The sequence below is a fragment of the Rhinopithecus roxellana genome, chromosome 1 (assembly GCF_007565055.1).
Source record: "Rhinopithecus roxellana isolate Shanxi Qingling chromosome 1, ASM756505v1, whole genome shotgun sequence".
Classification (NCBI taxonomy): domain Eukaryota; kingdom Metazoa; phylum Chordata; class Mammalia; order Primates; family Cercopithecidae; genus Rhinopithecus; species Rhinopithecus roxellana.
The window spans coordinates 177,090,556-177,116,785 of NC_044549.1; the positions used below are offsets into that span (position 1 = coordinate 177,090,556).

The 26,230-nt window shown below is 45.2% G+C and overlaps 1 protein-coding gene across 6 annotated transcripts in view; it reads left to right on the top strand.

The window, feature by feature from the left end:
- The window catches only part of RFTN1 (raftlin, lipid raft linker 1), a 209,168-nt gene that overhangs the window by 154,083 nt on the left and 28,855 nt on the right, over window positions 1–26,230 (top strand). For all 6 annotated transcript variants that reach the window (XM_010377152.2, XM_010377151.2, XM_030933480.1 and 3 more), the window contains exons 6-7: window positions 922–1,125; window positions 12,794–12,909. In XM_010377152.2, the coding sequence (XP_010375454.2) occupies window positions 922–1,125; window positions 12,794–12,909 (320 nt within the window). The remainder of the gene's footprint in view (window positions 1–921; window positions 1,126–12,793; window positions 12,910–26,230) is intronic.

Below are 26,230 nucleotides of genomic sequence, written 5' to 3' on the forward strand. Positions count from 1 at the left end.
GGTGGGGATTTTCTTATGATTTAACAAGATATTTTTGGAAACCAAAGCATATTCCTGACTAGCCTGTGTAAGCAAGACTTTTTAAGCTGGGTCAACTGATTGCTTGACTAAATGAGGAGCACAAAAATAGACCCTCAGACTTAGATTGAAATTCCAGGTATTTGCTTCTGGAGGCTGCTACTGCTAACCCATGCGCAGCCGCACGTAGGCAGGCGCGGCTAGCTGCTGGGTGGCAGTGATGATTGATTGCCGAAGAACTGAGCTATAAAAGAAGGAACTGAAAGCTCGGCGCCTCATCCCCAGTGCCTTCTTGGCTGTTTGGACCGACCTGCCACTCCAGGCAGGAACTCTCATTTACGGGAACATATTTATTTTTACATATCAATGATGTATTTTTGATGTACTTGATTAAGTATTATGGGTTCAGCCCCAGGAAACACTACTGCAGTTTATAAATAGTGAGTTCAGGAGTGTACAAGGTTCCTGGAATTAGAGCAGTATTTTTGTTTTTATGTGTCTCTGTACATTTACTTTTTCAAAGACCACTCTCTCCCAAATATGTCTGCTTTTATTTCTAAAACACATATTTGTATGACTTTCTAGAACCATCTGCTATGTTCTTTTCTCAAACACCTAGCTGTGAACATTAATCCCAGATAACAGCTATTCATTATATTCCAGATTAAAAACCTAAGTCCCCCATCAGAAGCCCAACCTTTCAGGTCCATGTTACTTTAAGCCAGCCTCAACTTACTACTTGGAATGAGGCTTTATTATCTGGCAGCAATACAGCCTCACAGAGATTACAGCATTCATCATCTCATTTATTCAGGCGCCTGAGAGATTCCACTAAACCCGATGAAGCAGATTTTTATCATCAGTTGACCTCTTCTCTCTCCACTGCCTTTACAATCCCAACAGAAATGGAGATCTTCACCCTTTTCAACAAACCGAAAAGCCATCAGAAGTGCCGGCAATACTACCCTGTCACCATTCCTCTCCGTGTCTCCAAGAATGGCCAGACAGTGAATGGCTTGGACGCCAACTGGTTAGAGCACATGAGCGACCACTTCCGGAAAGGAGGCATGCTGGTGAACGCAGTCTTCTACCTTGGAACGGTGAACGGTATGTTTGGAATTCACAGTCCTCGGGTGGCCCTTTGTGAACTTGGCTTCTAACTCTTGAAATCTTAGTCCCTCTTCAGAGCCTGCTTCATTCAGAAAGCTCTGCGGCCAATAACCATGCTGCATTTTATTTCTAATTAACACATCTTGAGGAACTTTCCATAAAGCCCAGGGCCTGTGCTCTCTAAACCTCTCTAGGAGTCAGCCAGGTATCTTCTGAAATGACAGAGAAAGTGGAGTGATTCTATTTCATCGAAGGTGGCTTCAGTCTCTGTTGCTTTTAAAGGCTTTTAAAAAGATTGTTCCCTGGATTTGTTAATTACCCCCTGGGATTGTGCCATTCCAAAGTGCAAATTGTTTGTAGACACTATTACAGTTGAAATAGCAGTAGCAGCACCTTGAAATTAACAGCAGAGAAATAAATTGAACAGCCTGGTTTCTGTAAGCTCCACTGAGACACACACTGTTCCCAGGTCTCCCAGCACCCAGTACGCCCTCCCCAGTAATGTGTTGTCTCTGGTGGTTTGCTGCATGGGATAGCACTATTGATGTCAGCTCTCCTAAGGCAGAAAGTCTGCCCACAGTGGGAAAATGTGTCAAACAAAGAAAGGGCTTTGGGTTAACGAGAAGGCAAGTTGAGTCACCAGGGTGTGTCAAATCTGGGAGGCAATTTGGGGAGTGGGACCAACGTGCCAGCACGTGCATATCCTGAGGGCTGCCAGTCAGCAGGATTCCTAAGTGAAACATAACACTAAATTCGTCAATCCCAGCAAAACCTGGCAGGGGGCGTCAACAGTACCGTGTGTTGTTGTTGAGCCGTTTTCTCTCAAGCATTAGCAGAGTCATGAACAGAGTTTGGATTCTACATTGTTTGCAGTCCTTGAAATGCCAGCAAGCATCCTGAGATCCTGAATTCTAAATGAATGTACTTTAAATCATCCAAAGCCTTAGAACATGATAGAGCAGAGACAGGTCTTAATTTTGCATGCAAGTCTCTAAGTATCATTGTCTAGTGTTGACATGTTATCATAGTAGCAGCAGGTGTTGTATAGTGTAATGGTCCATAACCATTTGTTGAATGCATGAATGACACAAGAAAGGTGATTGGCTTGTTAAGAATACATCCAGAGCAGGGCTGTCCAATAGAAGTGCCCGTGATGATGGAGGTGTTTGTTCTGTATCTGGGTTGTCCAGTATGGCGGCCACCAGCTGCCTGCGGCTACTAAGCACTTGAAATATGGATACTGCAGCTGAATAATTGAGTTTTAAAATTCATTTAACTTTCATTAATTTAAGTTTAAATAACTCTATGTGGCTAGTGGCTAGGGTCACTGGTCAGTGTGCACTTGGTCAGTGCAGTTCTAGAATATCATGTCTTTAATACAACTAATGTAGGGTTACTTCTGTGCCCTAGTGGCAAGGTGGGTAACCTCTCTCTACACAAGGAAGCCCTCCATGGGTACCTGCAAAGTTCCCCAAAGCCAGGGATTGTCAGAGTCTGGTTTGAGATGCATCATAAAACACCAGTCGCGGTACGTGCTTGGGGCCAACTTGGGACAGATGTTTACAGCCTGACTTACCAGTGTCAGGGGAGGCCAGGGAGGAACCTTTGGCTCCCTGTTTCCTGCAGGGACACCCCATTGCCTGTCTTGGGTTGTGGCAACAGTGGCTCCTTTCATCCCCTCTCGGTGCCCACAGATGCTCTCTATGGCCGTGCATAGTTTTACATTCCTCCCTAGGAAACTAATGGTTAGTTGTTGAAGGTGTATAGGGAGGTGCTGGAGATAGTGGATACCCAGGTGGCCACTTGGAATTTCTTCCCCTCTTAGGAAAACTAGGGCATCAAAAGGAAGGTTTTCTCTTTGACCCCACTGCCTGAGCATGTCAGGGGCCCTAAGACCCCCAAGAAAGAACACCTGGAACGTTCACAAACCCATTTACTGTTCCTCTACCATCATGGTTTGGCGATCAGGGCTGAGTTAGCCCCCTCTACTCCCCGTCACCCCACTCTTCAACCTGGAGTCCAGAAACGCAGACAACTTAGACAGCTTTTTCTTCAGATTTGACATGAGTGTTTGAAATACTGTTATAGCCTCCCTTGGCTTTAACCGCATTCAATTCATTCTTCCTGCCCTGAAGACAGAACATGAAATTTCCCCTGGCAAGCGCAACTATGAAGTCCTCCACAGGGCCCAGGCATCTTCCTGTATGCAGCCCATATCTTAAAGCTCCACCATAGCTGTTCGTATCTATGTCAGGGAGGGCTGCAAAATTCTCAGAACAAAATGAATTGAAATCCACTCTGATTTTAAACACAATTTCACCCTTTATATATCTTTTGGGAGGGAGAGTGTGACTGGGAGTAATGCTTACTGGGTTAGGGTGTTTCTGCTCTGGAAAAGTTCAAGGTTTCCGTTGGCCTGGGATGAAATACGTGTGTGTTCTTTTCCCAGAATTAAGAAAAAAAATGGCAAGCTAATCATAATCATAAGAGGAACCTATTTCTAATGAGATAATTAGTGTCCTTACAAATAAATCTGGCAGAGCTAGAAGCACATCTTTAAGCTGTTTGCCATCTGGAAAGGCACCAGTCATGACTCTTAAATAGAGATTTATACTCCAAAGTATTTTCCACAGAGTCATAAAGCTCATGAGAACTTTGTCCCATAAACAAGGTGATGTTTCAGCCCAAATTACCCAGTGCAGACTCCAGAGCTTCTGTTCTCGAGGCATTACTCCCCTCCCCATGCCTCCCACTCCAGGACATAGAAAGACTTGTACATTCCTCAAGTTTGGGCTCCTGCTCATGGTCTCCAGGACTCCTCTCCCTGGGTCATTCATTACATCTTAGAATCACCAGGTGTCTTGGGCTGGGGGAGGCTCTGCCCGTGAGCTCTGGCAAGCTTAGGGCACAGAGGAGGGGTGTAGTGATGACCGTGGACACCTAGCGGGTGCTTTGTGTGGGTGCTGGGCTCAGCAATTCAAACTTAGCATTGACTTCATCCTCGCAGTGAAGTAGGTACTGTTGTTATGCCTGTGTTATAGCTGTGGAAACTGAGGCACAGAGACATTATGTCATTGTCAAGGTTACTGGCTAGTAAAAGCAAGAAGGTGGCAGAAGAAAGAAGGGAGTAGGCAGACAAAAGGACCATGAGGTGGGCGGGATAGAAGAGGAAAGACGTGGCTATGCTGGCAGGAGTTGTGGCCCCCAGCGGGACTTTGGTGGCTCTCCTGGTGGGGAGAGGAGGACTCCAGGGTCACTCTAGGGAGGTGGCAGGACCCGATGGAAGCAAGAATGAGTCCAGGGGCCACATAGCAGAGCAGCCAGGCACTCAGGAACATGTCAGCCAGTGAGACAGGCTCTCTATTTCTAGAGGATGGGAAAGACCAGGAGGAGAGACCCCAAGCTGAGCTGGCTGTTCTGGAGGAGTTGGGTGGGAGTCAGGAGTTCAGGGTAAGATTGAGGCTGCCCAACCCTGAAGACTCAGTGAGGAGGCTGATTTTTCACCAGGCCTCTGGGCCTGCAGAATTGCTGCTGGCCATCACCAGCCACTGAGGCTGCTGCCGCTGCCACCATCTCTCTTGCCCTGCCTTGCCCAGCATTCCTCTTGTTCTGTCCTATCCCCTGCCCCCAACTACCCTCTTTGCCCTGCCTTCCCTGCCCCACCCCCCCTGCCTACTCCTGCTCCTCGTTCCTCATACCCTTGGCCTGTCCTTGCCCTTTCCTACCCTGGCAGTCCTCCATCTCTTTGTTTCAGAAATGGCCTTTGCAGCTGATTATCCAAACCAGATCTACTCCAGCAACAGTCAGCGTTTGCGGTGACTGTATCCTCACTTCTCTTTTTGCCTACAAGAGCCCTTTTTTCTTTTCCTGACTGCTTGAAAGGAACCTAGCCTCTCATTCTGCAGAATGGCCTGCATGATGCTTCATCTGATCAGTGCTCATGGTGTCATTGATCTTATTTCTCCAACCTCTATTTCTCGTAACCTGGAAGTTAGTTCTAAGGCCTTGATAAATTAAGAATTATGACAAGAATCCATTCCAGGCAATGTGTTCTCCACGCTGCATCACATAGGGGTCACATGACACCCAGATGTCTCTCTGTTCCCACCTTTTAAAAAGATTCGGTCTCCCTTGAGACTTTCTCCGGTGCCCCAGCTGCATCTAAATTCAAGTTAACACTTGGTATTGGTATTTATACCACCTTTTTTGACACCTAGCGTATCCTCCATGACCATATATTTGCAAAATACATATGTAAACCACATGTACATGGTTTAAATAAATATGTATTAAATATGTGGGGTATACATTTTATATAGACATATTCACAACAAACCCCCCAGGCAGGTCCTTACTTTTTGTACTTTCTTAACATCACAGTGCCTGTATTCAGAAGGTGACTAATGATAATTCTGGATGATGCTCAGCAATGTCAGTGGTGATGAGGGGAAAAGCTGCTATTGGAGTGCTTCACCAGGAACCGGCAGGTTTTAGGGTGGGACTGGTAAAAGAGGGAGAATGAAGTAGTAGCAGGTGTTTCTGATAGCCACTCCCTTGGGACACCACCCATCTCCAGGAATGTCTGGCCTAGTGGTTACAGGCAGGGCTTCTATTTCAAAGAAGCCACTTAATAATGTAGGGGCTAAATTGCACATATGCTATTAAATGCATTTTCTCCATGTGTCCATAGGACACCATTAAAAAATTTGTATTGCAGTTTAGCACACACATAAAAAAATTGTACAGATCATAGGATATAGCTCAGTGGCTTTTCACACGGTGAGCACATCCATGTCACCAGCACATAGATCAAGAAATAGAACAGATCAAGTCCCTAGAAGCCCCTACATGTCCCACGCTGTTTCTATCCCCCCGGGGTAAGCACAGTCCCTACCTGAAACACTATTGATGAGTTTTGAACTGTATACAAACTTTATACACTTATCGTTGTGGAATTCGTCCACATTTTTACATGTAATTGCAGACCATTTTCTCTCATTGCTGTGTGCTCTTCCATTGTGTCAAATACACAGCTATATATATAACTTACCCATTTACAAGCATATTTTTATTTTTATTTTTTTGCCCCATATAGGACAGCATGGCATCTGTACAGATGTGGCCCCAAACAGAAGCCCTAAGCCCATCTCATTGTGCCCCAACTGAAATCTCATCCTAACCACCAAGGCAGAGAGAGTATGGTGCAGTGGTCAGAAAACACCAGCTCTGCAAGGGTAGAAACCTAGCCTGTTTAGCACCTACCTCCAGTTCCTCAAACAGGGTCTGCCTCATCATAGTAGTAGCTCAGTAAATGTCTACTGTTGAAAACGGGTAGGTTTTAGGATCAAACAAATCACATTTCAGATCTGGTTTGGCCTTTGTATTCCATATGAACATGGACTAATCATTTAACTCGGTTGTCTACCCACTAAAAGGGAATGACAACTCTTACAGAATTTTGGGGAGGATTCAATGAAAAGCCTTGAACTGCACCTGGCAGAGTGCCTCACATCCAGCTAACACTGAATCACAATGTTTCTTCCCTATCTGGTCAGTTCAATGGTGCTGCAACTTGCAAGCTAACCCTTTTCTAGCTGAAGAGGAGTAATATCTTTTCTAGATTATTCAGTGCCTCAAATGGAGAATGTAGAAAGGCAGCAGACCCAGAGCAGCAGTGGGTGTTCAAGAAGCAAGAGAAGGCAGCGCCTTGCTCATTCTTTGGTTAATAGAGCAACTTAGCTGCGGGGTGATTGGGAAGCAACATGGCACCGTTACCTGGGATTGGTTGAGCAGTGATTACATTTGCCATGGGATCACATGTCATATGACTGCATGTGCAGTTGTGCTTATGCAGTTGGCCAGTGCCAATCCTGGAATCAAGGTGGTGCCAAGAGCACTGCAGCCTCTGATCGAGAGAAGGTGCCCTCAGAGAGGCAAGAGCATCTGTTATGCCAGCTACTCCAGGGTAGACAATCTAGTCCAGTCTAGCTTGTTTAAAGGAGAATAGTAACACTTTGTTTTTAACCCTGCAAAAATAGACCAAATGCATTGACCGCTTGTCATGGCATGCACATTCGGGCTAGACTTTGGCAAAGCATAGCACCCTAGGGCTGAGCCTGAAGGTTAGCTTGATAGACAGAGCCTTAATGTCTCAGAGGCTGCAGAAGAGTGGTTGCCTCATAGAATTTACCTCTTGAAATAATATGACAAATCTCCTTTTCCCACATCCTTCTTGTGAGCCATAAGCCTGGAATATTAAGGTGGCCTTTTACCAAAAGACCAACATCAAATATTTATACAGTACGAGGGCAGATAGCTTTTTGTGCACAGTAGGGAAGCATCTTCGCTTTAATAAAAAATGCAGTGATAATGGAATGTTTTCCATAGATGGAGGGCAGTTTAACCTTTTTACATCGGAGCCTTCACTCTAAGATAAACCTATTTATACCAACTCGGTGCACATTATAGTGAGGCTGAGCCATGAAGGTAATGAGGAGACAAGGAGTGGACAAGGCCGTCAAAACAAGAGACCCTTGAAAAGCCCAGCTGTCTGCTCTCTGTGGTTCATTGACTTTTTTGCTGTTACAGATAACCAGATTTTGACAGCCATTCTGAACTTCAGCCTCATGGTTAAGTAGGTGAATCAGTGCTCTGCATTCAGAATACTGGAGGATTAGGCTAAGGTGGGGAGACTGGGAAGCAGGCAGTGGATGAGGTGGGTGGATCTGGGTGTGTTCCTCCTTCATGCCCCCAAGCTAGCTGTAGCTTTCCCTGCTGACTACACAGCCCCACTCCCAGGCCTGACTCAGGAGGAAGGAGAGGAAGCCCAGCAGGGGATGGAGAAAAAGTCTGGATGGGCTGTGAGTGTCCCCTTCCCTCATCTGGACCTCAGCTCTGCCATGCTCGCCATGGGCAGGCTAAACACCATCAGATAATTTATGTTGAATTAGGCACTTAAATACTTAAAGCACATGGCAGGCACTTTTAAAGGGCTTGGAGGTTTTCCATTGAGAAGATCTGTAGGTAGAGGCTTTGGAAATTTGATGTAACATATTTTTGTAGAAGTCTTGAGGAAATGTGTGCTGTGTTGATACAATCCTGATGGAATCATTGAGTGTCTTCTGGTCTCAAGCATGCCCAGGTCAGGATTTGGGAGGGCTTTACTCAAAGGGGTCTCTTAGGACATCCCTAATGTGATAGGGGCTCCAGATGGACTCCTGGAGTGTTACCCAGAACTTAAAAAGTGAGCCGGACTATGGTCCGTACTCACCTTGGACCCCAAAATACCTGTGACGTGATTTAGCTGTACAGCGGCTGTTTTTCCCTGATCACCTATGAAACATGTCTCTTAGGAGGCCATGGAATAAGCACATGGGAGAAACTTTTCAGCAAAGCAGGATAAGAGGCAAGCTTAGCACCTGCCAAGGCTGTTTGATAACAGACTCTCAGGATAGGAAACAAGAAGCTGGAGCATGTTATTGGTTTACCCATAGGGCTCTCACTTGAAATGGAGAATTACCTTATGTTGGGATAATATCAGGATAAGGCTGCTGTGCTCATTACCCTTACAGCCATGGTTTTGTTGAACCGGTTAGGCCTCCCTATTATTCTGGAATAAGGACCTATGCTAAGCAAAGTACCGTGGTCTTGTTTTTAGGTCTAGATTGGGCATTGTGTCAGTCAGCTATTGCTCCAATAATGCTGTGTAACAAACCACTTCAGAACTCATTGGCTTACAATGGTAACAATTTACTCTGGTAGATTTTGGGGTTGGCTGGAGCAGCTCTGTTGAGGCAGACCTGGTCTCAGCTGGGCTCCATTGGGGCAGCTCTGCTCCATTTGTCCTTCATCTCCCTAGAACCAACTGGCTAGCTGGGGCATGCCCTCTCAATGTAATGGCAAAGATGCAAGAGGCCAAGCTCAACCACACATGTGCTTTTTATGCCTCTGCTTGCATTACACCTACTAATATCCCATTGGCCAAGCAAGTCAGATGAACAGAGCCCTAAATGGCTGGCCTCCCCACCAGTCAATTTAGTCTTAACTACCTTCTCTCCTGATTCTGCTGCTCACCTGGTCCTTGACTGTCCTTCATTTACTCTGCATGTCAGGCTGGCTGTCCCTTCCTCCTGGAACTCTCAAACCCTGCAGATCCATAGTCCTTGCTTGCTTAGTTCACTTGAAGTGGGGAGCCCTACCCTGATGCCTCTTTCAAAAATAGCCACTACCACTGTGTCCACTTTCACTCTCCCCTTGGCCCACTTGGTATTTTTCTAGGATTTGTCACCTCTGACATGGTGTTATTGTCTTGCTCCTCCACTGCAAGGTAAGCTGCATGGAGGCAGGGACTTTGTCTTGCTGCTCGTGAGATCTCTAGTGACTACAGGACTACTTGGCACATAATAGATTCCCAGTAGGTGTCATAATGAATGGCTGGAAGGTTATTCAGGGTAAACTTGAACTCCAGTAACATGTCACTCACCCTTCTGAGCCCCTATCTTCCATTTCTAGACTCCTCTAAGGAAAGTTTTTCTATTTAGATTATACTAATATCCATCTCCTCATAGTTTTACAAAACTCTTTGATTCTAGTGATGCCTTCAAGAGCCTTGTAGAGAGAAAAAGGACATTCTCTGTCATCTGTGTTGTCCATTTACTTGTGTTACACCCGATTTAACTTGTTAATAACCTCACGGAAAAGGAAGGATATAAAAGAAAACTCAAACTGTATGTAATTCCACCACCTGTAACTGCTGCTAGCATTTTGTGTATTTCCTTAAAGTTTGTCTAAACCGTTTTAACATAAAAATCCATATTGAGCTCATGTGGCAGTTTTATATCCTAGTTTTTCTCCGTAATATTGTATCTAAAGCATTTTTCTGAATCATTAAATTCCCATGATAATTTTAGGGACAGCCTAGTGTTATACAGAAATCTCTAAATTTAACTATTTTTCTATGGTTAAATCTTTGGATTGTTGAACATTTAGATTAAGTTTTTAAGTAATTTTATAAGTAATGCTTGTAGATGGATATTTGATGGTATTGGAGGTTATTACCTCAAGATGGACAAGAAGGGTAAGCTTTCTGGGTGAAAGAGGATGGACTTTTTGTGGCAAGATCCTGCAAAATTGTTAAATTGCTTTCTAGAAAGACTGTACAGTTAAAATTCCCTTAAGCACTATAAACTTTCCCATATCACCATACCTTTACCAGCAGTGAGAATTTTCTTTTCAAAATTTGTCACCTTGCTAAATAAAAAAGAAGTTGAGGCCTGGAGCAGTGGCTTATGCCTGTAATCCCAGCACTTTGGGAGACCAAGGATCACTGGAGTCCAGCAGTCCGAGACTAGCCTGAGAAATGTAGTGAGACCCCATCTCTACAAATAATAAAAACAGCTAGGGGTGGTGGCATGTGCCTGTGGTCCCAGCTACTGGGGAGGCTGTGGTGGGAGGATCACTTGAGCCCAGGAGGTTGAGGCTGCAGTGAGCCGTGATTGTGCCATGGCACTCCAGTCTAAGAGACAGAGTGAGACCCCATCTCAAACAAACAAGAAAAAAGAGATTGCAATTGTTTTTCAATGTTTACTGGCCATGGAAAGAGAAAGAGAATTAATTAATTGCTAGTTTATGTCCTTTGTTTCTAATGGTGTTTTAGTATTTTTAACTATCTGTAAAAGCTTTGTACATACAAAAATATTGAGCTTAGCCTTTATTTTTGTTATTGTTGTTGCAAATAATTTTCTCATGTTGATGACCTTTTGTTTATGGGGTCTGTTGGGAGCCCAAGCTAAATATTGTTATATATTCACATCTGTCAGTCTTTTTCTTTGTGATTCTAGAAAATACTGGGAGTTCCAGAAACTCCAATGTGATTCAGGGGACTTTCTGAATTTGTCTCCCTTCCTCCCCGTGGAGGGGAAAAAAAAAAAAAAGGTCACATTATTATGGATTTGTCCTATTAAAAATTGTCCTTTTAAAAGAGCATATCATTGAAATGTGCTTTGTATGTGTGTTTGTTTACTAGGACTGTCATAAAAAAATACCACACACCGGGTGGCTTAAACAGACACTTATTTTCTCTCAGTTCTGGAGGCTAGAAGTCCATGGTCAAGGTTCTAGCAACTTCAGTTTCTGGCTAGGGCTCTTTTCCTAGCTTGCAGATAGCCACCTTCCTGCTGTGTCCTCACATGGCTTTTCCTCTTTACACATGCCAGGTGAGGGAGAGAGAGGGCTCTGGTTTCTCTTCCTCTTCTAATAAGGACACCAGTCCTATTAGACTAAGGCCCCATCCCACCCTAGTTAAAGGAGGACTAGGACCTCATTTAACCTTAATTACCTTCCTAAAGGCTCTGTCTCCAAATATAGTCACATTGCGAGTTAGGGCTTCAACATACGAATTTTGGGAGGACACAATTCAGTCCATAATATTATGATTGAGCAGTGTTTATAGCATCAAATCTGGGAACCAAGAGAGATTGTTCTGTCCATAATCCCACAGATGAGAGACTCATCCCTTGAAAGAGTCACATCACCTTTCATGATACAACCCAGCCCCAAACCACTTGCTTCTAAGTCAGTCTTCTTTCCCCAAATCCCTTATCAAAATGGGCCTAGGACATTTAGGAGCCATGTACCAAACAAAGGGGTAAAAGGTGCTTCCCTTAGTGTATTTTGTAGGGGCAAGGACTCTGCTCTGTATTTTTTTTTTTTTTTTTTTTTTGGAGACAGAGTCTCACTCTGTCGCCCAGGCTGAAGTACAGTGGTGCTATCTCGGCTCATTGCAACCTCTGCCTTCCAAGTAGCTGGGATTACAGGCGCACCCCGCCACGCCCAGCTAATTTTTTGTATTTTAGTAGAGATAGGGTTTCACTGTGTTGCCCAGGCTGGTCTCGAACTCCTGAGCTCAGGGAATCCGCCTGCCTTGGCCTCCCAAAGTGCTGGGATTATAGGCGTGAGCCACTGCACCCAGCCTGTTCTATATTTCTTTGTACCCTCATTGCCTAAGATAGTTTTTGATCATGCTATACATTTCATGTAGACTTGTCGAATCGTACAGAGTTCAGAACCTGGTACATTGACTACAGCAGTGCCCAGGGAAACATTTCCAGTGGTAAATTATTTGGGAAAATTCCCTCTCCCCCACATTCCACCTCTTGACAAGAGCTGCCTAAAATGCTGTCTGGACAGCAGCCCACATCATGTGAACTTCCAAGAATCAACGCATCTAGAACGCATCTGACAAGCTCAGATCTGGTGTGTTATATCTCTTCCCTTTAAAAAAAAACCCTCACCTAAATATAGTTTGCTTCTAAAAACTGTCTCTAAATGACTGTGTTTTACCCTGGATAAGTTCTCCCCAGTGCATCCTGACGCTGGAGCATGAAAAGGAAGGTAAACGCGTGAAATCAAATGGTGATTGCTAACAATGAAATTTGGGCTCATAAATCAAGGATATTATTCAAAACTGTGAGGTAAATTAGCCTCATTCATTCTGATAGGGCTAGATAGACTCCATGGCTGTGTGTGCCTTCTTTAATTAACATGCTGAAAAGATGTTCTGATTGGGATTATTAATGAATGCAGTGGAAATGTTTGCCGCTTAGAAGACTTCTGCCACAGACGGTTTACAAACTACCCCCCACCCCGCCTTTTTCTTTTTCCACAGATTCCTTACATGGCTTAACAGATGGAGTATTCATCTTTGAAGCTGTTTCCACAGAAGATAGCAAAAGCATACAGGGCTATGATGCGATTGTGGTTGAACAATGGACCGTCCTGGAAGTAAGTGTGGGGTTGGCAGCCCGGCTTCTTTTGTTTAGACAGCAATTGTTTTATCCGCCTGCTCCATCTGACCGTGGGGCTGTTGCTCAGCTGTGGCTTTCTTCTGAGAGGAAGCTGACCTGGTAGGTCCTAGAAGGACCCCCTTAGTCCTTTCATTCCCCTCTTTTCCCACCCCCAGGTAGGGGTGGGCCCCGCTCTTCCCTTTCTGCAGGAAAAGCACATTGCCTGTGCCTGGCCATTTGGTGGAAAGAGACTTGTCTTTCATTAATTTGCATATAACTGACAACTCTAAGTGATATAAATAAGGCCACATGGTTTGTGACCTCCGTAATAATCAGAGCGGCATCGTTGTCAGAGCCAGACCCTGTGGCTCCCTCTGCCAGCTATCCTTAGAGTTACGCACATGAGCTCACTTAGTCTTCACAATAAGCCTTTTAAGTAAATACTGTTATTGCCCCTGTTATATAGATGAGGAACCTGAGGCACAGAGAGGTTAGGTCACTGGTCCAAGATTACACATTAAATACTGAAGAATGTATTTGAGAAATGTTGACTCATGAGGCCACCAAATTGCTGTGGGCAGGGGAATTCCTCAAACCATGTTCTGCTGGGACTTTGGAGGAGCTAATTTACTTCTAAGATTCACTAGCGTGTACCTGAAGGGCATTTCTCTAACTATGGAAGCGTGACTTTTTAGCCTAGTCTCTTGTATATACAGCGTCTGGGATATAAAGGGGGAAGCTATTTGGACATAGGGAACTGAATTCTTGTTTTTGTGGGGTTTTTTTTGGTTTTTTTTGTTTTTTTTGTTTTTTTTTTTGAGATAGCGTCTTGCTCTGTTGCTCAGGCTGGAGTGCAGTGGCACCATCTTGGCTCACTGCAACCTCCGCCTCCTGGGTTCAAGCGATTCTCCTGCCTCAGCCTCCAGAGTAGCTGGGACTACAGGCACCTGCCACCAGGCCCAGCTAATTTTTGTATTTTTAGTAAAGACAGGGTCTCACCATGTTGGCCAGGCTGGTCTCAAACTCCTGACCTCAAGTGATCTGTCTGCCTTGGCCTTTAGAAGTGCTGGGATTACACCGTGAGCCACCGTGCCCAGCCATGGGCATAGAGAACTGATTTCTGAACACCATGGAAGAACACAGGATTGGCATTGCTGGGAGGGCCTCTGCCAAACAGGGCTCTCCAGGCCGAGGGAAGACAGGGGTAGATACAACTCTTTGTGAGGAGTGTGGGGCACTGAGACCCACTAGACAGCCAGTGCTTGCCACACCCTTGTGCCTGCCAGAACTGCAAACTCGAGGCAGTCCCTTGCCTGGTTATTGAAGTGGAGATGGGATGGGGCGTGAGTCGGATGTCTCCCGGGACACTATTACTCAGCTTTGAAACTGCAGCAGTTCCCAGCATGCGTGAAGTGAGGAGCAAGGCTGTTGGGGGCATGCCTGTGTCTGAACAGGGATGAGAAATAACTGCTCGCAAGTGTGATAGTAATGGAGTACCTAAAGGAACTAGAGTCGTCAGAAGCAGGAGTTGGAAAGTCACAGCATCCGGGGCTGGTTAGTGAAGGGGCCAGAAGTCCTGAGGGAAGTAAGGAACCAGGTGACCACCTGGTGTGAGATCAGCTCCACCAGTTACTCCTGTGTGACCCTGGGGTCCATGTTCTCTCCAGGATCCATGCTCCTAACTAGAAATGGGATGCAGAAGAAGTAAGGCTCAGTCCAAGATGCCAAGCGAGTGTGGGCAGGTCCTGTCACCTCTCAGGACCCTGTCCTTCCTCAACTGTAGCTGGGCAGGTCACATGGCCCATCACGTGTGGTGGAGTGAAGGCTCCAGGTGGTGGTGAAATATGAAATGCCAAGAGTTGAGGATCTGAAGGACTGAGCAGCCGGCATTCAGTTTGCTCTGTAACATTTGGCTGTTAACAGTAGCGATGCATGGCTGCACCCAAAACATGTGCCTGAGCCGAGTGATTGGCAGACCATGGGGATGTGTGTAAAATTCCTGCTGTCTGTATATTAAAATGGCTGTTAAGGGAGGGCTCTGTGGTTCCTCAAAAAAGATGACTTGATGGCAGTGATCCAAAATCATCTATAAAATGGTTCTTAAAAATTAGTGTGACTGCAGGACCAGTAGCATCAGCATCACATGGGAAGTTGTTAGAAATGCAGATTCTTGGACCCCACTCCAGATCTGCTAAACCCTCTGGGGGTGGGGCCTGGCAGTCTGCATTTTAGCAAGCCCTGCAGGAGATTCTGGGGCTCACTCCATTTGAAGAACCAGGGTGGGTATAGATTGCCACTCCCATGTTGGAACTATACCCACAAGGTGATGGATTTGAAAGGGGGGACCCTGGAATTGATAAGGCTGGGAAGGCTCCGCCCTCCTGGATGGGATGAATGCCCTTAGAAGAGAGGCTGCAGACCACTGCCTCCCCTTTTTGGCCTTCCACCTTTGATCATGCAAGGACACCTACAGGGCACTATCTATGAGGAATGGGCCTTTGCCAGACATTGAACCTGTTGGTCAGTGTCAAGATGCCTGATCTTGGACTGCTAGCCTCCAGCAATGTGAGAAACAAGTTTCTATTGTTTATAAATTACCCAGCTTGTGGTATATTGTTATAGGAGCAGGAATGGACTGAGACAGAAATTGGTACCAAGAGGTGGGGCTGTTGCTATAACAAATACTTGAAAGTGTAGAAATGACTTTGGAACTGGGTAATGGGTAGATGCTAGAAGAGTTTGGACATGCAGGCTAGAAAGAGCCTAGATTGCTGTGAATGGAGTGTTAGGGTGATTCTGTTGAGGGCTCAGAAGAAGAGGAGAGCTGTAAAGAGGGCCTCAGACTTCTCAGAAATTATCTAAGTGTCATGATCAGAATGTTGGTAGAAATACGGACAGTAAAGGCCATTCTGATGAGGTCTCAGATGGAAATGAGGAACAAGGTATTGGAAACTGGAGGAAAGGCCATCCTTGTTATAAAGTGGCAAAGAACTTGGCTAAATTGTGTTCGTGTCCTAGCACTTTGTGGAAGGCAGAACCAAAGAGGGATGAACTAGGATATTTGGTGGAAGAAATCTCTAAGCAAAGTATTCAGGGTGCAGTGTAGCTGTTCTTGGCTGCTGATAGTAAAATTCAGGAAGAGAGAAACAAACTGAAAATGGAGTTTGTAATCAGAAGGGAAGCAGAACTTAAAGATTTGGAAAATTCTCAGCCTGGCTTTGTTGTCAAAAATGAAAAAGTGTATTCAGAAGAGAAAACCCAGGTTGGCCAAGCTACTGTTTGATAGGGAGATTGGTGCTGGTGGAAGGATGCCATATGCTATTCACCAAGAAAATGAAAGAAAGACCTGAAGGCATTTCTGAGATCATCAAGGCTGCTGCTCCCATCGGAGGCCTGGAATGCCAATGCCTGGGGGACAGAACTATGTCAAAGGAGGTGACTTGAGCATCCTCAATATCTTCAGGCTCACTGCCCAGTGCCGTCTCAAGTTTCTGCTCCACGTGGTCAGGCTAACACAGCCTCTGAGATTGACATCTCCTGAAAGCAGATGGAGGAGAGATCTTGTGGGAAGACTGTACTCCTTGGTTTATGGGTTTGTCTTCCTCTTTGCAGCTGGTGGAAACAACCTTCAGGAGTCAGCTCTTAGGTCACCTCCTGCAGGGTGAAAGACCCCTCCTCTGTGTTCCTATAACTCTCTGGGCATGACTCTATCACAGCTCCTGTTGTACTCGATCAATGTTATTTATTTGTCCACTTTCCTCCCTCCACTGTGAGTTTCTTGGTCTGGGAATATTCATCTTTGTTCTCCAAGGCACTCCAGTAAATGCTTGCTGATTGGGTTGAAGGCTTTTTGGTTCAGTGCAAGGTAGACTAGTGTTTCTCAAAATTGAGCTCGTATCAGAATCACCTGGAGAGCTTTTAAAAACACAGCTATCCAGGCTCTACCCCTATTTCCTATTCAATGGGTGTCTTAGTCTGCTTGGGCTGCCTAACAAAATACCAGACTAGACAGATTAAACAACAGAAATTTCTTTACTCTCAGTTCTGGAGGCTGAAAAGTCCAAGATCAAGGTTCTGTCGGGGTTTGGTTTCTGGTGAGGGCTCTCTTCCTGGCTTGCAGATGGCTTCCTTCTCACTGTATCCTCACATGGCTTTGCCTCTGAGCATGCACAGGTGGGAGGGGGCTACTCTGGTGTCTCTTCTTATAAGGACACTAATCCTGTTGGATCAGGGCCCCATACTTGATTACTTCATTTAACCTTAATTACTTCTGTAGAGGCCCCATCTCCAAACACAGCCAAACTAGGGTTTGAAGCCTCAACATACACATTGTGGGAGGATATAAAACATTTAGTCTATAACAGTGGCTCTGAGATGGGGCCCAAGAATGTGCATTTCTAAGACATTTTCAGATGAGCTGATGCTGCTGGTGTGGGAACCCCACCTTGGGAATCCCTGTCTTAGGGGAACTAAGTATAGACAGCTCTGTAACCACCACAGCCCAGCAATGTCCAGTCCAGGACAGGTTCACCCACAGCTCAGCTCTTTGAAGAGGCTCCGTCAGACCCTGACTTGGGCCTGCAGACAGCCCCTCTCCTGCCTGCCCCTCTCTAAGGCTGAGGGTGTTTTTCAAACTCTCACGTCTTCTACCCTCTATCAATTACTTCTTTTCCCCACCCTTTTGGCCTCTAGGAAAGATTTTTCCTTTTTAAGCCCTCAGCAGGTCCCTTTTGGCTTCTGGTTAACTGCTTTTCTGGTAACCACAGTCCCCCCAGGCAGGCCTATAATCTCTAGGGCTCTGACCGCAAAATGTCCCTGACCAGTTCTTTCTCATGTCTCACAGTGGGGCCTGGTCTGTCCCTTTCCTGCTTCGTTACTCCTCCTGTGCTGATTCCTCAGCTCTGTGTAGATGTGCCATTCCAGTTCCACCTTGTCTCGCTGGCTTCCCTCTCTCTTCACGCGCATGCACACACGCGCACACGAAAATGTAGTGTGCGGACAGTGCAACATGTTGGCAAGAGAGCGGAGATTCCAGAGTCTGGCCTGAGTGTGCATCCTGCCTCTCTGATTCCCAGCTGAGTGATGGACTATGTGAAAAGCAAACCACCCCTGCTTTGTTTTTCTATTTTCAGTTGTATAAATGGGGATACTGGTAACGACCTCTCAAAGTTGATGAGAATTAAAAGAGAAAACATATTAAAAAGTTGTGAATGTAGAACGTGGCACATAGTAAGCCCTCACGACATACTGCTTTCTCGGTCAGTCACCTGGTATCATCATGAGACAGATCCTTCCCCCATTGCCTTCGTCTTATGCTAAAAGCACAGACGAGGTTGGGCTAGGGGACCTGTAGAGTCAAATGCAAACAATTGCATTTTGCTCAGTTGGAAACCTACAGCCTAAAATTAAAGGCAGTTTTAAGATAAATGTCTATCCATAGGGCATTTATAACAGGTATTTTGTTTACTTTCTTTGAGTTTACAGTCTAGTGTGTGAGCAGAAAGGGTAATTCTTGGAAAGGAAAGGAAAAAACTACATAAGATGAATAGGTAAAGAGCAAGATACAGAGACAGAGACCCTCTTCTTCCCTCTGAATCTGTGTATCTTTGAGCCTGACAGCCCATCAGAGCTTATAGGCACCACCAGGTGCTACCTGAGCCATAGAGCCTTTTCCATGTTTATCCCTCTCCCTGGAATATGTTCTAGAACATCAGTGCTTATCATGAAATTTGGTGCCAGAATGGAACATAAGACAGTAGAAAAAGCACTTATAGCTGATGCAACTGGTATGGTGGCGGGTGGGTTAATTGAAAAAGTCAAAGAGACCCAAAGAAAATCAGATTCCTATCTTACACATTTTATTTGAATGTAAAGCATGTAAACACATGTCCATTTGCCGGTCTTTTTGAGTTGAGTGTCTGGTGAAGTAGAGTTCTGCCTCATCTCTCTCATATAAACCACACCCAAAGTGTGCTAACTACAATGTCCACTATCAGTTTCTTTAAAGTATCAATGGAATCTGACTGCAGAATCCTTCTATGTTTTCATGATTTCTTTCTAGTCTTTCTAGTCCCCTTGCCCAACACACATCTAATTCAGCCACAGTTGTTACTTTTTAGTGATTGTTCTTTGTTGAGTCTCTTCAAGGAATTCAACTTAGTTTTTTGAGAAACAACTTGTTTTTGCACTTATAGTTTATATGCTTTTAAATCATTTAAGACATGTAATTAGGATAATGGGTCTAACTTATATAAACACATACAGCTTACCCCTGACATGCTCAGTTGGTGAGGTCAGAAGGGCATGAGCATCCTAGAAAGCAGCTGCTGCTTGCGAGGACTTGACTTCTCTCAGGGTGGACTGGACTTCCGCGAGTACAGCTCCGGGGAGAATGGCTTAGGGCATCATTACAGCCTCTACAACTCCACAGACTGTCATGAGGCTCTGGAGTCAGCTCTTCTCCACTTTCTGCCTGCATATTTAATCTTTTGTTAACTCCCATTTTATCTCATACTACTCGCTTCTGCCCATTTCCCCAGCCTGTCAAGACATTTCTGATCATGGTTATATCATCCTTCATTCTGGGGATCTTTCAGCCTTGGCTTCCCTGAAGGCTTCATATGTATAGTGGCTCCTGACTGGTCTCAATGGCAAACAGACTGGATCAAGGACACAGTCCTTGGCACGCTATAGGAATCTCTCCACCAGTGCCTGACACTAACCCAAACCATTCTGCAGTGGATTCAGGTGGCCCTGTTGTTCCACCTTCCGTTCCTCTCTTGTATTTACATGAAAGGCTTGATGAGATGCTTTTCTGTAACTGAAACCTACTCTGGCCTGTAACCCTGTCTCATAATCCTGTGTAACAACACATTAGGTCTCACTTGTTCTTCATGAAGTTCTGCAGGTTTCCGGGGCTCAAGCTTTTGTTTTCAAAGGCTCCCAACCATGTCTTTAAGAATCCACTCTAGGATTTGCCAGGGAGTAACATCAATTTCTATGGTTTCTAGAATTCACAAGGGAGCCAATATTTGTTCTTTTTAAACCATCTGGTTTTTTTCTTTTATTGCCACAGTTTCTCCAAGATAATTATTTTGGTTCTGAGATCATAGTCTTTAGTGCCAAAGACAGCAGTTCTCTGCCTTTTTCCTGTGATAGGGATGATTTTCCTGCAAATAATCACTCCCATGAAAGGCCCAGGAATCAACACCCAAACCCCTCCCAGGCTGCATCTCCATTCTTTCCCACCGCAAAGCAAATCATAGCACAGGTGAGTGCTATGGAGGTCAGAATAGCCTCAGATCTATTTTAGCAGCTCTTTCAGTACTTTGACTTTTATCAAATTCTTGTGTGCCACTCACCTTGACAGTTACACACCTGTTTACAGAATAGTATGTATGGATGACTGCCTTTTCCTTAAAAAAAAAAAAAAAGTGGGCCGGGCGCGGTGGCTCAAGCCTGTAATCCCAGCACTTTGGGAGGCCAAGACGGGCGGATCACGAGGTCAGGAGATGGAGACCATCCTGGCTAACACGGTGAAACCCCGTCTCTACTAAAAAATACAGAAAACTAGCCGGGCGAGGTGGCGGGCGCCTGTAGTCCCAGCTGCTGGGGAGGCTGAGGCAGGAGAATGGCGTAAACCCGGGAGGCGGAGCTTGCAGTGAGCCGAGATCGCGCCACTGCACTCGCGTCAGCCTGGGCGACAAAGCGAGACTCCGTCTCAAAAAAAAAAAAAAAAAAAAAGTGATTCATCTCAGCTTGAGCTCATTTAAAATTTTCAAGTTTGCTTCAGAGGGCAAACTGCTAACATCTGCTAACAATTTGAATGCCCACTCCCATCCATGACTCAGCAATTTCATACTTCACATCCATCTCTTCTAAAGAAACAAATGCATATGTTCACAAGAATGCACAGACAAGGATATTATCTCAGCATTATTTATAATATCCAAAAAGGTAACAATATTCATGTCCATCAGTAGGGGAATGGTTAAACAAAAGATAATATATTCTTATTATAGATTAGGTCATTCTATATAAGCTGACATGGAACGAATTGCAGGAAATGTTAAACAAGAAAACTAAGTTGCAGAATTATCCTGTGATGGTTAATTTTATGTCAGCTTTGCTGGGCTATGGTACTCAGTTACTTGATCAAACACCAATCTAGATGTTGCTATAAAAGTATTTTTAGATGTGATTACCATTCAACTCAGTACAACAGTGAAGCACATTACCCTTCATAATGCGAGTGGACCTCATCCAATCAGCTGAAGGCCTTAAGAAAAAAGATTGAGATCCCAGAAGAAGGAATTCAGCCTCCAGACGCAAAAGTGCAACATCGACTCCTGCTGGAATTTCCAGCCTGCTGGGCTACCCTGCAGACTTTGGATTTTACATCCTCCACAGTCATGTAAGCCAGTTCCTCAAAATGAATCTTTCTAGATACAAGATAGCCTACTGATTCTCTGTCTCAGGGGAATCCTGATGAACACAGATACAAATGCTGTGATGCCATTAATGGGGAGAAAACTTCACAAAGTCTCTTAGACTTTAGCCATATTTGTCTCCTTGTAGAAAAGAAAGTAAAATAGGAGTTGAATAATCCCATTTTTATTGTCTTGAACATACTCTTCTTGTGCAACTTCTTGCTTTCAGCATGATTTTAAACGGCGTGTGTGTATACGTGTGCACACACGCACATATGTAATTTGCATATCTCATCTCATTCTAAGCTGAGGTGCATGTGTGTATACCTCACGCCACCTACACACCTCAGCTCATTCCAGGTACATCATTCCTCCTCTTTTTGGGTTTGCCTCATTTTTGTCACCATCCCTGGAGGCTCAGGTACCCCCTTCTGTCCTTGTAAATTCACACTCATCTATCTCCACAGCCACAGTGGTTTTCCTTAGTTGCCTCCAACTTTTATTTTAGGGTGACATGTCCACCTGGAGCCAGCGGGCCTGTGAGCATTTCTTGCCATGGGGCCATATTAAACTTTCCCCTGAGCCTCTTCTTGTCTCTGGAGAGGGCCTCTAGTACTCTTCTGCTATTAGGAACTTCACAGAGAAAAGCTTAGTTTGTACAGTCTGTGTTGCCCAGGTAAGTCATTTCCCTTCCCATAATGATGGGGAAGAGATTACATTTAGAAATAGTGACCCCAAAAGGTCATGATCTGATTATTGAGTCCTGACTTCTGATCTGAAGCTGTGACCCTGTCCTCGGATACTGGAGCCTGGAATGGCTGTCTGTCCCTCTTTTATCTCTTTTAGTCATTATTTTCCCTCTGCCTCCTCCTTGGCAGCAGGCACTTGCTTGGGCGTTCTGAAATGTATGTGGATTGTGGCAGTGGCAGGACACAGAGATGATGGGCTATTGGACCAAAACTAGCCCTCCTGCTCCCCCATGGGGCAGGTGGGCTAGACTTAATCCATGAAAGAGTACCTAAGAATGAAAACCATTTGAGATGGTGGAGATTAGAGGTTCCATAACAGAACTCTTAGGGAACTGGGAAACTCCATAGGCTCAAAGAGAATGACTGCTCTCTGATGCCCAGGAACAAGGATGCAAAGGGGCGTTTGCTGACGCCCCACACATCAAGGAGCCTCGGGAAGAAGACAGCCTACAAAGGAAGTAGGAAGGCATTCAAGGCTCATTGTGCCCTGCTGACCAGAAGTGCCCTGGGAGAGAGCAGAGACTGAGCAAGGCCTCCTGGACACAGTGGGCTCCAGCTGGGTATTGGCAGTCAAGTCAGGACTTGAATGGGCTAAGGGATTGAGTGTGGGGGCTTCCTGCTGTGGGAAGTGACAGGAGCAGAGGCCAGCTGGAAGAGAAGGCACATCTATTAATTTTTTTTATAATTAGAACACATAATGGATAATGTGGGTGAGCTCCCAGATGCCTTCAATAATGGATAATGTGGGTGATCTCCTAGATGCCTCTGATAATGGATAATGTTGGTGATCTAGATGCCTCAGCTCCCTTTTTACCATTGTGCTTTCACCTCAAGCAGGCAGCACTTGTGCCTCTTAGCAGAGCCCTGCCCCCGAGCTCCGGGAGCCTGCCCTGCTTTAAGCAACAAGAGCCACAAGTGCCCCTGAGGCCGTCCTCCTCAATGACAGAGGAGTGTGGGTGTATGAAAGCTCTGCTCCCTGGCCTCAGATGGGGACAACTCTGAGCATAACTCACCCCTCAGAGCTCCCCACAGGATCAGACTAAGCCACTGGTCACGGGATGTCCTTAAAACTGCGTCCTTCCTGGGCTGCTGCTACTTTGTTGTCCAACTTCCCCCGCTCCCTCACTGGCAGCACATCCTTAATAAGTTACTTGCACATGAATACTTACTTGTCTCTCAGCATCTGCTTCTAGGGAGCCTGGCCTAAGAGCATGTGTAAAAAAAATTCCATTCAGGAATATTACATTGCAAATTGAGATAAAAGTTACTAGAAGTTTTATAATAATTTTAAACAAAATGCTTACAGTGCAAATGTGTATAAAGACTGAATCCTCCTCTCTCCTCTGACCCTCACTTCCCTAGTTCCCCTTTCACAAAGAAAGCTCCTTCCAGAGAGGAGGTGGTATACACACAGAGGTGGGTGTGCCTCTGTATAACAGAGAGGCAGAGGGAGATTTTATACACATAGAGGTGAAGGCAGAGTAGAGAGTTGAAAATGCTTTGAAGATTAGAGTAATGAGGCCACAAGACAAGGAATGCCAGCAGCCACTAGTGCCGGAAAAAAACAACGATTCTCCCCCTGGCCTCCAAAATGAGCAGGGGCCTGTTATAACCTTGATTTTTGACCCAGTGATCCTGATTTTGAACTTCTGACTTCCAGAACTGTGAGAAATTTATACTGTTGTAATCCACCAATTTTGTGATCATTTATTATAGCCACCCTAGGAAATGGATATAACATGCATGGACGTCTCTCCAGGGTCGCCCTGTAGGGAGTTCTTGACAGTATGTTTGCATGTGAAGAGTCTGGAGAAGACTTTCTGGTTGAGGCAAGGGCCTGGACTTCTTGCAATGGGTTGAAAGGAGCCATAGTGGGATTTTCATCAGAGAGCTGTACATTGGGACAACTGGCCCTGGAGAAAGGGCCAGAAAGGGGGATCGAGCAACAGAAGCCCAGGGAAATAGAATAAGGGTGGTGGTCATGGGTATCAGTTGGGTTGCTTTCCACTGTTCATAGCAGGAAATCCGACTAAAAGTGGCTTAAGCCGTAGGGGTGTTCATCTCATCTCACTGAGCAGGAAGTCTAGAGCAAGATGGGGAGGTTGCAGAGTCAGCTTTTTCAATGGCTTAAAGATGCCACCAGGGACGCAGGTGCTGCCATCTTTCTGTACTCATCCTCAGTCTGTCTGCGGGCCTCTCCTCATGATCCTCACAAGGTGACTGTGGCAATTCTAGGTGTCTCATGCAAATGTGATGACAATGGTGAAGAACAGGGGCAGTTTTTTCCTGCCACATGTCCCTTTTTATTAGCAAGTAAAACCTTTCCCAGAAACCCCCAACAGAGATTTCCTCAGGTCTCATTGGCCAGGGTTGAGTCACAGACCCATGCCACTTGTCAAGAGTCATGGTTGTCCAGGCCTGGGGGGTGTCAGTGAGGAAGAAGGCCTGGGCCATCGAGGGGCTGTTGGCTTTGGCAGCCAACAGAATGTGCCACTGAGGGGGACTAGCAAGGCAGGATGCTCCTAGAGGTATTTTCAAGACTGGACTTGTTGACGGTCTGGATAATGAGATGACAAAAGGAAGTGTTTGACCTTTAATCTTTATCTGCACTTTTTTCTTCCATAAACTCAATTGTCCTATTTTCTCAGACATCCATATTTCACTTCATATACAAAATTTAGTGATACAAGTAAGATATACCTTTTTAAAAATTTATCCAACAAATAAATATTGAGTTCCTACTGTGTGTCAGGCACTGTGACAGCATGATGAATGGATGAAATTCAGGCAGGAAGGATTGATTCCATTTAGTCAAGGGAAGGAATGTAGTCATTAAAAATGAATGCCCACCCCCTGGCCTTTCCACATTCATCAATAATTCCTCTTCATTGTCAAGCTTCCTGAGGGGTGCTGGAAGACCTTAAATCACAGAAACCTTTTAAATCTGACGAGGGGAGAGGCAAGTATGCCATTCTGGTGAAGATCATGGGGCAAAGTGAATTTCGATTCTTGCTGCAGAGGAAGAAAGGATGAAACAAATGATCACATTTTCAAAATCCTGTGACAAATGTGGTTTAAAATGTTCAATGTACGCCATAGAATGACAAGAAAGAAGTGTATTAGGGTTCTCCAGTAAAAAAAGAACCAGTAGGAAATTATGCACACACACACAAAGACACAAAGAGATTTATTATAAGGTTTTGGCTCATGTGATTATGGAGACTGAGGAGTCCCACAGTCTGCTGTCTGCAAGCTGGAGACCCAGGAAAGCCAGTGGTATAGTTCAAAGGCCTGAGAGCTGGCAGCTGATGGTGCGGATTCCAGTCCAGGTCCCCCAAGCCCTGAGAACCAGGAGCAACAAGGGCAGAAGATGGACATTCCTGTTCAAGCAGTCAGGCAGTGTTAATTCAGCCTTCCTCCACCCTTTTGTTCTGTTCAGGTCCTCAATGACTGGATGATGTTCACCCACATTGGGGAGGGCCATCTGGTCTACTCAGTTGGCTCATTCAAATGCTAATCTTTTCCAGAAACACCCTCACAACATGCCCAGAAATAATGTTTATGCATCCTGTGGCAAGTTAAGGGCTCAATGTGATAACAAGGGCTATATCTTTAGGTTTTCCCAATGTGTTTGAGATAAAAGGGTGGGAGATAATTCTATCAGAGCTTTAAACACACACACACACACACACACACACACACACACACATACACATACACACACCCTACTTATTATCTTACAGTTTCTGTGGGCCAGAAATCCAGGTGGGCTGAACTGGGTCCTCTGCTGCTTAGGGTCTCAAAAGGCTGAAATTGGATGTCAGCAGAGCTGTGTTCCTTATTAGAGGCTTTGGTGGGGAAGAATCCACTTCCAAGTTCATTTAGGTTGTTGGCCTTGTGGTTACAGGTCTGAGGTCCTTGTTTTCTTGCAGCAGTTATCCAGGAGCTGCTCTTTGCTCCTAGGGGCTGCCCTCATTTCTTATGCTTTCCATGTGGCCCCCTAAAAGAGCTTTTCGGATGCATGAGAGCCACAGATGAAGAGAGGGCAAATGGTTCTCCACAGATAACTGAAGTATATTAAATCAGTGAGCATAAAAGGTTGGAGGGTGTTCTTGTAGTTATGTGTTCACTCATCACCACT